Source organism: Amblyomma maculatum, chromosome 5 (assembly GCF_055883805.1).
Source record: "Amblyomma maculatum isolate TAMU_Amacu chromosome 5, ASM5588380v1, whole genome shotgun sequence".
In the NCBI taxonomy this organism is placed as follows: Eukaryota; Metazoa; Arthropoda; class Arachnida; order Ixodida; family Ixodidae; genus Amblyomma; species Amblyomma maculatum.
In genome coordinates, this window is record NC_139348.1 from 107,633,939 (window position 1) to 107,648,108 (window position 14,170).

Genomic DNA, 14,170 nt, shown 5'->3' on the forward strand with positions numbered 1-14,170 from the left:
CGACCTTTAGTCAAAGCCTAATCACGGGTTTTATCCTAGAGGTGGAAGCAGGCTGGAGCATTTGGAGCAGCTCAGGCAGTAATAATACCATTTCGGAGCAGCTTTGGAGCAATTAAAGGAGAGTTTCAGAGAAATCTAAATTGCAGTTTTCCATTTCCGACACACAAAAAAACGCAAATTTGATCCCTTCTTTCAAGCAAGATGAATGGTCAAAACACATAAAAATGTTTAGGGGAGATGCTACCCAAAGACACTTTTTCTTAATATTTGACTTAGAGCTATAAAACCCTGGCTATTAATTCAATGTTTCATGCTGATTTCAAATCTGCAATTAGTTTTATTGTAAGTTGCATAGTTGTCTTTCTGTTCAGTGACAATGTGCAAAATATACACCCTTTGGCCCCCACTTTTTGTCCTATTAAACTTCCATAAACACACATCATTGATGGCTCATTTTGATCCATATAAACTGTAGAGTGCCAAAAACTAATAATATACATACTAAAGCATGCTAATGACGTGAAAAATTTGAACCTGGCAAGTCTACATCTTCAAGACACCACCATGTGGTAACTAATTTTTTTTAGTAAATATTTCATTCTTGAAAGAGATAACGGCACACTCTGTGCACCTAAGAGAAAATAAGTGCAAGATTTCATTCAGGTATGAGCATCAGAAGTACCAAAAACAAGCAGGGCAAACTCAGAAAATTGCCCAAAATTGCATTTCGAGAAAAACGCATTTGAAGTTAAAATTGCATGTTCATTTTAAAAAAAGAGGGCTTCAATTCCTATCGAACTTTGACCTATCAATGCTGACCTAAGGAACAATTAGGAATAAGCTAGCAGCAAACGGAATGCTTGCCTGTACACTTCATAATTGAACATCACGTCTGGCCTAAAGGTTTCGCCTATTTTGACTTGACGGATTAAAGCGTGGAGTCTACCACTTTTATGCACTGAAGCAGTGGCACTAGATTGGCGTTTGCACCAACCAGCACCATATTTCTGCTCTCTATTTTGATCCTACGCCTATGCTGATAAATTCTCAAGCACTGGCTAGTAGTGCCTTCGATGGTAGCCTTTTCATCCTTCTTTACTTCACTTTTCTAGTGATTGGCACCTTTGGCACACCCTTCCATAACACTTAAAGTATATGCATGCTTTTGTCTGACGAAGGCGCCTGACATGTTTTGTCATGGACAAAGGGGCTCGATGTTGAAGTATTGGCTTGTTTTCGCAGTAAAAGCATTAGAATAACTTGTGTATTGTTTTAGGCAGACAAATTCCCTAAAGACATGCGGTAGTTTACGCTATCTGCTTCACTTGCTGCTTTTGTTTCTCTCTCCACTGGTGACTGGGAGGAGGTGCTATGTCACAGGCACTGGTCATTTTTTCGAGATTTCCTTCGATTGCTTGTGGCCCATAATAAGTTCACTTACGACCAAATATTTATTAAGCTCGGTGCTCCTGTAGGTTTCAAAAATTTGATTCGTATTAAGCCCAGCGGTGCAAGAAGTGTTAGACCTCCGGCACTGGTGCACTATTTTCCCGTGTTCAGTTAAGTTTGATAACAAATCATCGCAGCAGCCATTTGGAGCAGCTTTTGAGAAATATTCCGTTTCGGTGCAGGAAAAGCAGTTTGGAGCAGAATGGAGCAGTGCTTCCACCCCTGGTTTTATCCACAAATACACTGAATCCTTTGCTTCTATGCGACCTTGCAAATCAAATGAAGGTTAAATTTCATTTGGCAACGTGCCGTGGCAAAAGTGAAGAACTGCCCCCTCAAATAACAAACAAAAGTCAGAAGGGGGCAGGCGAGAGGAGGGGGTCCCACGTACCTCTCGGTCCTTGAGTACTGTGGCCTCTGGCGTGCTGTTGAGGTAGATGGCCACCCTCTCTCCCCCGCAGTACATGACGCTGTACTCATCGTAGCAGTCGGGGTTCTGCAGCCACTGCCTGAGGTTGCCCTGCGGTTGCGCAGATCAAACATTTGGTTGCACGCAGCAATCCCAGCCAGGCAGGCATGAACAAATGCTTTGCTCAAAGCAGCTCACAAGACCCTCTATGGCTTCAACAACCTCAAAACTTGCCATTCAGATTACATGCAGTCGAGAGAAACTTCCTCAGCAGTGGTTTCATAACCCGGGATATATTGAATACCATCACTAACTAGACCCCGAAAAATTTAGCCAACTTTTTTGCATATTCATTCATTCATATTCAAATTGCACATAGAATAAATTTTCGATTTAGGCGCGAAGAATAATAAGAAGAACGATAAATTTATGCAGACCTTGGTTTTCCACATTCGGTTTTAACCTCAGATGTCTACATCATATCTTTGGATGTAATGTCAACATTACATCCTTCATAGCTAATGAACTGCCAACAGTCACACTCAATTCAATGACAAGAGCAAATGAACAAAAAAAAGGGATGCCAGGGGTACAGTGAGAGGGTGATAATGGTGGATTTAACACAGCTGCTTTGTCTCTTCAAATGACACCCCCCCAAGCTGGCTGTAGTTTGTTGTAGTTAAAAGCAAATGAACAAAAAAAAGGGATGCCAGGGGTACAGTGAGAGGGTGATAATGGTGGATTTAACACAGCTGCTTTGTCTCTTCAAATGACACCCCCCCAAGCTGACTGTAGTTTGTTGTAGTTATAGCACAGTTTGGTTGCTGCTGTCAGCCACTTGTGGCCATTACTTCCTGAAGCCTTTTTTCTACCACATGCAAAAATACCAATGCAAAAACTGCGCACAAGTGTCCCGAAAAAGTATCAGATTCTGGCAACCTCCACGCTTTAGCTCCATTGCTGCTATGCACCTCATCAACACAAGGCCTTCACAACCAAGCATAACCCAGTTTGTATAACTGAACTGCCACTCTTGTTTATGTCATACAGCTTCGAACTTGATACCCACATTATTACTCTTTTTTTTTTTCCTTACGCCAATGACATTTCACCCCGCAAGCACAGTTCTAAAAACGCTCACCTGCACATTATATACTTAAAAGTGACTGCTCGTTCAAACATTGAGGCAAAGCTTACCTACATTAATTTTTGCTGCTTAGGAAGACCACATTACACAGCTGGTTAAACAGGAGAAAAAAGTAATTCATCTTCGTTGAATATTCAACAGAAAAAATTACATTCTCAGCTTTATACCGAAAGAAGTCAGCTAAATGTTCAAGAAATAAAAACTGTAGAGTCCAACTGCGTTGCATGAAAGCTATGTTATTATTGGCAAAAACTTCTCACTTCAGCAGAGAAAAAATATATTATTTCCTTTACTTTTTTTTTTGCAAGATGCCAAGCGCAAACTGTCCTTTTCGAGCTCCACAGAGATTTTTGAGCTTCCTATTGAAAGACTGCCGCATTCCAATAACTGCACTAGTAGCGCTCTCACTACAACCTGCAGATCCATACCCTCCTCCAAAATGGTGTCTATTGACACTCCCAGTTCGAATCTGGCGGTGGGTATCATTTCAAAAGCAATTTTCTCAACGAAAGAAAGAGTCTTGTGAGAGCACCAAGAGCAAAAAATCATACGGCAAACCTTCTCAGCAACCGTGACGTTCAGGCAAACCTTGATGGCTTTGGCAAACCTTTGCTGCCAATTGCAAAGATAATTGCCTATGCCTGACATGAAATCCATACTCACGTGATCAACATATGGCTGGGGCTGTGGTGGCTTCCACTCTTCCGGGATGTTTTCGTATCTACCCAAGGAAAGGAGGCAAAAGAAGTCTCAGAAACAACAGCAGCACCAGACAAGTTCAGCGCATGGCACAGCAGTAGCCGTGACCGCCCCCCCCCCCCCCCCCCCAACATGACTACTCAACTGGCCACATCGTTCCCCAAGTATTTTCCAGCACTGAAAGTTTAATCACAGCAATGTTTGGTTTAATTTATGGGGTTTAACGTCCCAAAGCGACTCAGGCTACGAGAGACGCCATAGAGATCTCCAGAAATTTCGACCATCTGGTGTTCCTTAACGTGCGCCGATATCACATAGCACACAGGCGTCTCGCGTTTCGCCTCCATGGAAATGTGCCTGGGGTTCCACGCCATTCTATGTCATTCTCTGCATAATCAGACCTCTTAATCATCCCTCTATCGTCTGAAATGCTAAAGAATTTCCCCAAGAGAAGTAATGCATGTTTCACTTTGTTGTCTCGAGTACTCCACTCACTTTTCTCATTAACTGTAGCTGTTCTGCATTTCATTATGCCACTCCTCTGTCGATTTCGTCATAAATTTTTGCTTCATTTTCCTGTCTAGAGCTTATATTTCTCCCGCCGTGGCGGTGCAGTGGTTAGGGCACTCAAATACTGTGGCCAAAGATGCGGGATCGAATCCCGGCCGCGGTGTTCGTTTGTCGACGGAGGCGAGAAACAAGGCGCCCGTGTGCTGTGTGATATCAGTGCACGTTAAAAGAATGGGCCCCAGGTGGTCGAAATTTGCGGAGCCCTCCACTATGGCGTCCCTCACAGCCTGAGTCACTTTGGGATGTTAAACCCCACAAAACCGAAACCAAAGCTTAATTGCTCACCCTGTAATACCCGACCAAGGGTACCACCCGTGCAGTCCCAGTGTTTCTTGCCAGGCAGTGAAAAGGAAAGCCTTGGCTTTGTGTAAAGCATCTCTTGACTTGTGTGTCCTTGCAGATTATAGGGAGATTCTTTCTTCCCCACTCTCCCTCACCTTCCTTCTCATTCTCTCCTGTGCACAATTCCTTCTCGAAAATAAACCAGTCTACTTCTGAATCTTCGCGCTGTCGACACTAGTCTTCTCTTCATCCCTCAGCCGGACCAAGTAGCTGCAATGCATGTACCAATTTTCTGCGACATGCAGAGTAGGATCTGACTTCATATACAAGTGCACGTGATGACAGACAAGTGAACTTTAAAACCAAATACAGAATAATACCTCAATGGTATGCTTCTGGTTTCTTTGATGCAAACTGTGAGCATCAAAAATGTCCCATAATTGCACAATCATTGCCCGGTTAATATACAAATGGGTAACCAAATTTCATCAGTACTAAATTTAAAATTTTGACAAATTCTGGTTCTATAGTATGCCTAGCAACCAACTGCACATGTGCAAGCGCACGAGTGAGCTTAACAAGGCAGGATGTAAAATGGGCCTTTCACACACGCTCGTTGCAAATTTCCTTCCAAACTTAGGTCAACACAGATGTGGGCCGAATTCTATGAGCAATAGAAGAGGAGCTACTCAGAAGTTGTGCCAAAAAAAAAAAAAAACGGTAATCAACATTTTTACGAAATGTGGTAAGACCGCATTCAATCGTTTCATTTTCTAAAACTTGGCAAGTTCGAGTTGCGCGCCTTCTCACATAACACGTTTCTTTTGTGCACTTTATTAACATACCAATGTGATTTTCCTGTTGTTACACCAAAACGAAACCAGGAATATGTCGGAACAGCCGCTATATGACTCTGGTTTGGTTTGGTTTGTGGGGTTTAACGTCCCAAGTGACTCAGGCTATGAGAAACGCCGTAGTGGAGGACTCCGCAAATTTCGACCTCCTAGGGTTCTTTAACGGGCATTGACATCCCACAGCACACGGGCACCTTGCACTGATCAACGAGTGGTTTGTATGCTATTGCCACAAAACAGCAGCAAAACGGCAAAATTGCATCTCCACCCTTCTCGGTAAAAATGCCCTGCAGTGTGTATCTTGCAGTAAGCGAACTCGCAATAAAATAACCAGATTCCAAATCCATTTGCAAAATGAATCTATTTCAAAAGTCATACCTTAAAAGAAAAACTAGAAAACTACACTAATTGTAGCCAATATTTTAATAGTGCAGTAATCAACCTAACAAAGCAGCCTTAACACTCACACCAACTGATTGCTTTTTTTTTCTCTCTTTTCAACCTCCATGTGTGTACAGTGCTAAAATATTCACTCTGGGACAAAGCAGCTTTTTTTTTTTTTAATTCGTAACTAATGCTTAATAAAGGTCCCTCCACAGATAAAATTACCAGTACTATCACTTGCCACCCAGGCATGAGGAATAGTTGGGTAAATCGAACAAAAAATTTAAAGAGGGAAGGCAGAGTAAATGAACCAAGGAATCAATCTTTCTGTTTCATTACCGCTAACACTCAGTGTGTGGAGCAAGACCATGTTGGGGCCAGTGAAGAGTAAATAACATGAAAAGCCATGCAACAACCAGTGTGGAGGTGTGCTCCAATAAATAGTAATAATTAGTTCACAGAAAGGAAAAGGCGCAGTATCTGTCACACTTTTCTCTGTGGACACCTGAACCGCTTTGGTATTGAAAGTGGAAAGAGAGAGAGGAGCTGTATTGGAGTAATTTTGACCACCTGGGGATTGAGAATCTTTAATGTGAGCTGACATCGCTAAGCACACGGATGCCTCTTCATTTCGCCTTCTTGTAAACGCAGCCGCCGGCGATTGTGCTGAAATTACCATTTTTAAATGTCGGGACACGCAATTTTTTGCTTTGTGCTCCAAGCAAGGTATCAAAAAGTGCGTGTCCTGACATTTTAAGAACGATATATGCGAGCATTTCCTTGCATCTATTAGTTGTCTTTTTTGCAAGTATTCAAAAACCTATTGATAAGGAATATGGAGTATGTAATATGTTCAGTTTTTGACATCTCTGGTGATGGAAGGAGCATTCGCCTTTTGAAGCACGCCTCAAAGGTACAGAAGCATTCCAAGCAGGCACTGGTGCAAGTCGGTTTGGGAAGAAGCAAGTCATTTGTTCCCAAAAAAACTAAAAAATTGAAGCCCAGAATAGTAATGGCACCTTTTGCTTGAAGTGAATAGCACGACTAACGAGATCCAAAGTGCCATTCTTTCAGACTAATGAAAAGTGCCCGTTAAACCTCTGTTAATTCAAATTTCAAGGGATAGAAAAACGATGTCCAAATTATGCAAAGCTTCAGTGATCGAATGACCCATAATTCAAAATTGACAACCTCCAGCATCATAGCAAGTTACTTTGGTGAAGGGCCAGACAGGAGTCGCACGCTCCCCAGATGAGAACAGCGCAAAAATATTGAACCGCTCCTGAGTAGTAAGGGCACCCACAGAGTCTTTCAAGCTGCGACACGCTAGTGGTACAGCCCCGTCACAAATGGCTCCGCCACGTGTGACGCTTCACTGCACATGCAGTGAACAGCACGTGACGCACATGCAGTTTCATCGTGACAGAGATATGCGAATGGCAGTGAAGGAAACGCATAACGCACTGTTGGACTCAGTTGGCTGGTCAATGTGTGGCTGATAAAGACCGCTGCGGCAGGCTATAGCACGATACTCAAGAAAGCAACCAGAATTATGTGCTCCGACTACTCTGAAAGGTAGAACTGTCCGTTTTTTGGCACACCACCGTGCGGGCGACTCCACAGAAATATGCGGGCGACTCTGCTGCATGAAATTGAGATTTCAGTTGGCCTCGTTTGATAAACTCTTGCCACTCATCGATATGCTGAATCAGGGAGAAAACCTTATTTATTTTTAGGTTTGGTCTGGGCAAACTTTAGTGGGTATACCTTCTTTTTTTATTTTAGTGAAGAAAGGAATATTGTAATTCTATAGACCTTTCCAAATTGGCCAAAGGACGCTGCCATATTAAAGACTGGGCTGTGCTCATAACGCAGGAAAAAGCTGCGGATTCTCCCCCCACGCCTGCTTTACAGCCCAGTCAAACCGGTTCCTCCCAGGGACGTGAAAAGGTCTATAGCTCGGCCAAAATTTTCACCCTTTGTTGAATATGCAATAAATACCGATGCACGTGCAAGACCTAACAACAAAATTGCACAATAGTTTAGCGAGACATGAAGTCAATACCAGAACATGCCAGCTACACTAACTACCTATCCCATCTTGAGACAGGCCACCCAGATTTCTTGCTCACTGACCCATTATGAACCCAAATACAGTAGAATCTTGATGATACGAATTCCAAGGGAGCACGCAAAATATTCGTATCATCCCGAATTCGTATGATCCAAAACAAGTCAACTTCCACATGGGAATGAATTGAAAATGAACCAAACTTTATTATGGCGAACTACTTGCGGCCGAAGAAGTCCGTAATGCTTGTCTGCACTTTTTTGCTGTTGATGTCGCGGACAAGCACCGCCTGAAAGGCATAAAACCGTGCCGCGGTTTCGTCGCTCATGCTGCCGGCACTTACGGTGCGGCGCAGAACGTCCAAAGCGTGAAGAGTATCTGCCGTTGACGCCGGCTGATCACACTCGTCGTCAGCGTCACCATCGCTGTCAGGCTCATTTTCGCGATCATTCGCTTCGTTGACCAAGTCTTCAATAGACCTCAGCCCACAGGTCGCGACGTTGTCGTCCACTGTAACGAAGTCCCAAGCCGAAGTTTCAGTTTCCAGATTGTCCCAGCCATCAATCGTCAGGTCTCCATCTGGCTCTTGACAATCTCCTGCCGAAGCCGCATCAAGTCCGATGGCAAATCCGCTCTTTCTAAAACAGTTCAAGATTGTTTCTGAAGTTACACTATCCCACGACATGACTAGAAAGTGCGAAGCATCTAAGAGACTGATCCGCAAGTTTGCTTCTATACGGTCAATTTTCGCCAGCAGACGCCTCACTAGAAGTCCTTTGAAATGATGTTTCACATTTCTAATTATCCCAGCGTCCAGTGGCTGAAGATGGCTGGTAGTGTTCGCTGGCAGGAACCTGACTTTCACATTATTGAATGTCATTTCCTTTGGGTGGGCAGAACACTGGTCCACGAAAAGCTAAATTTTCCGGTTTCTTGGCGCCATTTTCCGATCAAGGCTTGTCAAGAACTCGCAGAAAACATCTGCAGTCATCCACGCCTTTCGGTTACCTTTGTAAAAGACAGGCAAACACTCCGCCGATCGGAAACACCTCGGTTCCTTCGACTTACCGATGACTGTAAGCTGGAGTTTCTCGGATCCATCCGAGTTGCAGCAAAAGAGTACTGTTACTCTTTCCTTGCTTTTCTGGCCGCCCTGGCATGCCTGGCATTTTACGCATGAACTTCCTTCCGGTTGAAGGTTGAAAAATAGGCGCGCCTAGTCGGCATTACAAATGTTGCGTGGCGCGTACTCCGAAATCAGCGCTGGCAGCGTGTTCAGCCACTCATCTACAGCTGACTGGTCCACTTTCTTGCCTTCACCTGAGACGACCCGGTAGACAAGTCCGTGCCGCTCCTTAAACCGGTGCAGCCATCCCCCAGACGCTTGGAAATTTTCAATTCCAATCGGCTCTTTCACGTAGCACCTTGCCATCCACGTTGACACCGGCCGCTGTCACTTCGCGGAACCAAGTCAGCAGAACCTCTTTCAGCTTGACATGGGTCGCTGTTTTAGCCTGCTTCACGTTCGCACCGAAGTGCTGCACATTCTCCAAGATGACATCTCGCTGCCCAACAATGGTGCAGAGCGTCGAACGGTGCCAACCCTAGCTCTTTTGCTAAGTCAACGTTACCAATGAGCTGCCAGCGAGTGAGTGACGTACATGACTGGGCACATGCTCGTCAGTTTGCTACGAAAGGGAGGTGGGGGTAGGGTGGCTAGTGGGGTGAGGGGGGTTGGAAAGGAGAGGCAGCGGCTGCGGTGGGTACCCTTTCCCCCTGTGAGCTCTTGCGCTGAGCTGCTCAGTGGCTTTGTGTGTTTGTACAACGTTCGTTGGTATCATTCGCGGCAAGGGGGAGGGGGGGGGGGGGGAGTTAGCGGCGGCCGCGTCGGTTAAGTTACCCTCTTGAGGCCAGCCGCGCCGGCCTGCTCGCATGCGCGACTGGTTTGCACGTTCGTATCAACCGCGGCGGGGTTCAGAAACTCTTCATATCACCCCAAATCTTAACGTATTCTATACAATGTAGTCCGTTCAAAGCAGTCTTAAAATTCGTATCATCCCGAAATTCGCACCAGCCGTAATCGTATCATCGAGATTCTACTGTAGTACAAAATGGTCCCAATTTTTGTTAAACCGCTTTATCACCAATATAAGTTACGCTCTAATAACACACCTGCTACACACTTCAAAAAGTTAACAAAGGCAACATGAAAACATCAGTTTCTTTTACGTCAACTAGCACGCATAAAGGAGCAAGCAATAGCGGAAGGCAGCAGAGCATGCCGCAGTGAACGCTCACTTCTGGAAGTCTGTGAAGAGGTTGACGACAAACGAGTGCTGCTTGTCGAGCTTGTGCCCGTTTGTCACCTTGACGGCATCCTGTGCACTCTGGGGGTTCTTGTACTCCAAGAACATGTACCTGCGACAAACAAAACACCATTTGCAGGGCTGATGCACCATCCACACAGCCAAAAGCCTCCTCGCTCATGCACAAGCAGCTTTCATGTCTTGGAAGTGTGTAATCTCATTTAGAAAAAAAAGAAACACGAAAGAAAGACCCCATGAGCAGATAACTGCACTTCACGTACCATTAAGAAAAACAGGAGAGCAGAGTGGGTCGATTTTCGTTTACCTAGCTCTGTTACGTCAGGTGCAGACTTAGCTGGCCTTATTAGTTGGAGCTTGGTGGTCTCAAATGTTGCCAAGAACGACGCTGAGTTTTTGTGAGAACAGGCTGGTAATTACAAGCCAGTTACATGATTCCACTGCTTCTAATTGCAGATTTTTTTTACGAGAGCAGTAGCTAAGAGCATAAAAACAAATTCATAGGCTCCAACTCCAGTCCAGACGACGAATCCGGCAAAATTCAGTCTGAAACTTTAAGTAGTGGGCGAAGGTAAGTACACTTAATTTCCCGTCGCTCGTTAGCAGTTATGCACGCTGTGTGTTCCTGCTATTCTATCCCTGATGGGCAGAGGTTGTCAAACTTTTTTGCCTCAAGTAGCATAAAGAGACTTCAGTATGTGGCCAAGGACACCCCCAGCACACTTCATAAATAGCACAGACAGTGTTGGTTGCAAATTGGCTCTATGCGCTTTCTTTATCGTCGTATGTACTTTCTCTTATACTGCATCGTTAACTTTACCAAACATTTGTAGTTTCATTGCAAGGCTTATTCTAAAGCCAAAGTCTAGGTGAGCTCAAACTCAAACTAGAGACTGGTAAGTCAACAAAGCAGAACAGTACAGACAGAAGACAGACATACAACCGCATTTGTGTGCTCAATCATATAGGCTGCGCACAGAATCATGCGACCACTTGCACGGCTTTCATTGGATCTATCTGCCTCTCATGCGGCAGCGGGGGCAAGTTTTTCTTTTGCTTTTCGGCTAAGTTGGCTGATAACTGCTTTTCAGCATAAATGGGCTCATCGGTGGCAAAGGTTCACCCCGTCTGTGACACCAGTAAAGTCCTGGCATGGAATGGCTAGCTTGACATAAGGGCACGATGTGCCCATACTCAGGTGTAGTCTTGCATTCTAAACGGCAGCATTATGCAGCAGTGTCTTGGCACACTGCCAAGTTTACCCTGGGAGCCACCGCCCTAGATTCCATCTAAATATAATCCTAACATTTCATTATCGCGCACAGAATCTTGGCACACGCCAATGTCTGTGGTACTCTGCCCCTGCAGATGTTTATATTTTCCTTTTTACCAACAGACGCACTTTTTCATCCAACTCTACAGAATGAAGAGCGTTGAACTTTTTATAAGCATGACAGCTATTATGTGAAACAACTAGTAACAAACTGATGCTCAAAGAAAGATTTTTTTCTTTATCTTGGTGTGTGGAATAATACGACCACCCATGACTATTTTAGTACCAGTCCTGTAAAAGGCATAGATTAACGTGTGGAAAGCTTTGCTTGCTTACACCTTATGGGTTCCGAGGAAAAAGTACATACATAAACCTCCAAAATGCTGCTTCGAGAAAAATGCTGTTAAGGCCTTAGAAAGAACCATTTTTGCAGTCGCTAATACCGAAGTGCTAAGGTGAAGTCTCATTTATTTGACCCCCGTTAACTAAGAAATTCGGATAATTTGAACTAGCAGCATGGTTCCCGCTGATGTCTATGCAAGTCTATGGCATCGGATGCTCGTTAATACAGACATGGGCTGACTCATGCCGGTTAATTCGGATGAGGGGTTGTGACGACATACGTATGAACCGCGAAACCAACGATCATCCAAACAGACCTCCCAAACCTGAATTGCACAAAACCGTTGTGGTAGCGCGCCGCACGTGTGCATGCTATGGCAGGCACTATGATGATCGCTAGTACCCCCAGTGTAGAAACGTAGCCCACAGTCCAGCCGCGTCGTTTTGGACACTTCTTTGCGTATCACTGGTCATTAGTTTCATTTCTTAGATTTGCCCTGCCATTCCACCTAGACATATCGATCTTGCTTCATCCAGATGCTTCCTCTGATCTTCAAACGAGTTGACCTGTCCGCATGTACAAAGTCCATGCGGTGAAGCAGTGTCAAAATACGACACGGCCATTTGTGAAAAGGCATCACTAATGCGTTGCACTGCGAAAAAGGGCCACAGAGGCAATTATGATTCTGGAGCACTTCTTTAGCATTCCGGAGAGTGTGAGCAAAGAAGTGCTTGACAAAACAATGAATAACGAGTTAAAGCTTGCTTTTGATCTCAAATGTACAAAGATAGTCATATTCTAGCCCCCCTTAAACAACGGTTTTCAGCAGTTTGGAGGCCATTCGATACTTCAACCTTTCGGTGAAACTCCACTGTATATCATTTTCAGAAGCTGGAGAAATACTGTAATTTGGTATAAAACAAGCAAAATTCAACACCTGCGAATACCCCCCTCGTTCTGCCAGATGTTAGCATATAAAAAAGCATAAAACAAAAACAACTACAGGAAAGAGGGCAGAGAGGGGGACATGCCAGCGTGGGTGCTCGTGGAACTCATAAAAAGCAACCCGTTGAATCCCTGCGTTCTCCAGAACCCAGTTTGCAATTCCCTGTGCCCCTGGTTTCAACAACATAGAAAGTTCCGGTACACATGGTGGCTTCAGAACTTCCACCAAGTGCGAAGCAGCGCTCTAAGCTACACTGAGTCCAACCTGCTCACCCAGCTTTCAGAGAAGGCTTCCCAGAGCAGGCTACCAATTCTGATGGCAAATCAGATCACACTTCGCCACTTTTCGCTAGAACAGAAGACCAAGCTGAAAACAAACATTTCTAAAACATTTTGCGATTTACGACAACAGCACGCCCTCAAGATGGGCTTCATCGCATAACACATTAATTGCTTGGCAATTTGCCTTCACCACATTTTACTAGTGTAGTTAGGAGAATGGGCACGTCAGACTTTCAACAACTGCCATGGAAAGTGGATAGCGACCGCTGCTTCCAAACCACACCAAAATAGCTTGCAGGCGGGCACACCAAATTTTCACAACTAAGCGACACGACTAGCGCATTTCGAATATTCTTAATTATTTTTGCCGCGCTTATATTTCGGTATTCAGACCATTTCTTGACATTCTGTGCTGTTTGTTCAGCAAGCTCGCCGAGAGATTTTTCTTACTTAAACAAAACATTTTGCATGTGCTTGAAAGATCGTCAAATAGTTACATTGCAGTGTGTGTTAGAGCTGGATCGTGTAAATACTATATATTTTATTTAGATCTCTTTTTCCAAAACATCTCAGGGCAGCGTTCCCTCCACACACACACACAAAAGAAAAGATATTTACAAAAGTGTGAGCCACACTTTCGAAAGCAAGGAAAAACGTGCCAAATTTTGCGTATTCTGAAATTTTTTTTACTACTTTTTTCAATTTCTCATCCAATTTTTTTCCAGAAGTTAGCACTGGATGATTTCTTTTTTCCCATGCTATGCAAAAGGGCAACTGAAATATTATTCAAGTGAATGAAAGATTATTACTGGTAGCATTGGGGATCGAACCCAGTACCTCCTGCATTCAAGGCAGATGCATTTATCTACAAAAAAAGGCTCGCAAGGCGAGCCTAAGCAGCAGCAACGGCCATAGTGGAACAGCTGAAATCTAACCATGGTTCTAACAAAGGCGCCCACAACACACCAGCCACCATATTTCCTGTACAGCCTGAAAGAAGTCCTCGTTTATGCATGTTGTCAATAAAGTTAAGTGACACCAGTGTTTTTTTCTATTTTCATAACTCCAACTGTCAAGAGGAAGCATACGTGAGGGAGCGAAAAAAGATGACATACTCCCTGTCAAAGCTCTTCGGCCA

The 14,170-nt window shown here is 44.3% G+C and overlaps 1 protein-coding gene across 1 annotated transcript in view; it reads right to left on the bottom strand.

Moving 5' to 3' along the window:
* The window catches only part of eIF3b (eukaryotic translation initiation factor 3 subunit b), a 41,099-nt gene that overhangs the window by 21,056 nt on the left and 5,873 nt on the right, over nucleotides 1-14,170 (bottom strand). Inside the window, exons 3-5 of the mRNA XM_084604066.1 lie at nucleotides 10,164-10,283; nucleotides 3,669-3,726; nucleotides 1,841-1,969 (exon numbers count right to left, since the gene is read on the bottom strand). Of these exons, the coding sequence (XP_084460192.1) occupies nucleotides 1,841-1,969; nucleotides 3,669-3,726; nucleotides 10,164-10,283 (307 nt within the window). The remainder of the gene's footprint in view (nucleotides 1-1,840; nucleotides 1,970-3,668; nucleotides 3,727-10,163; nucleotides 10,284-14,170) is intronic.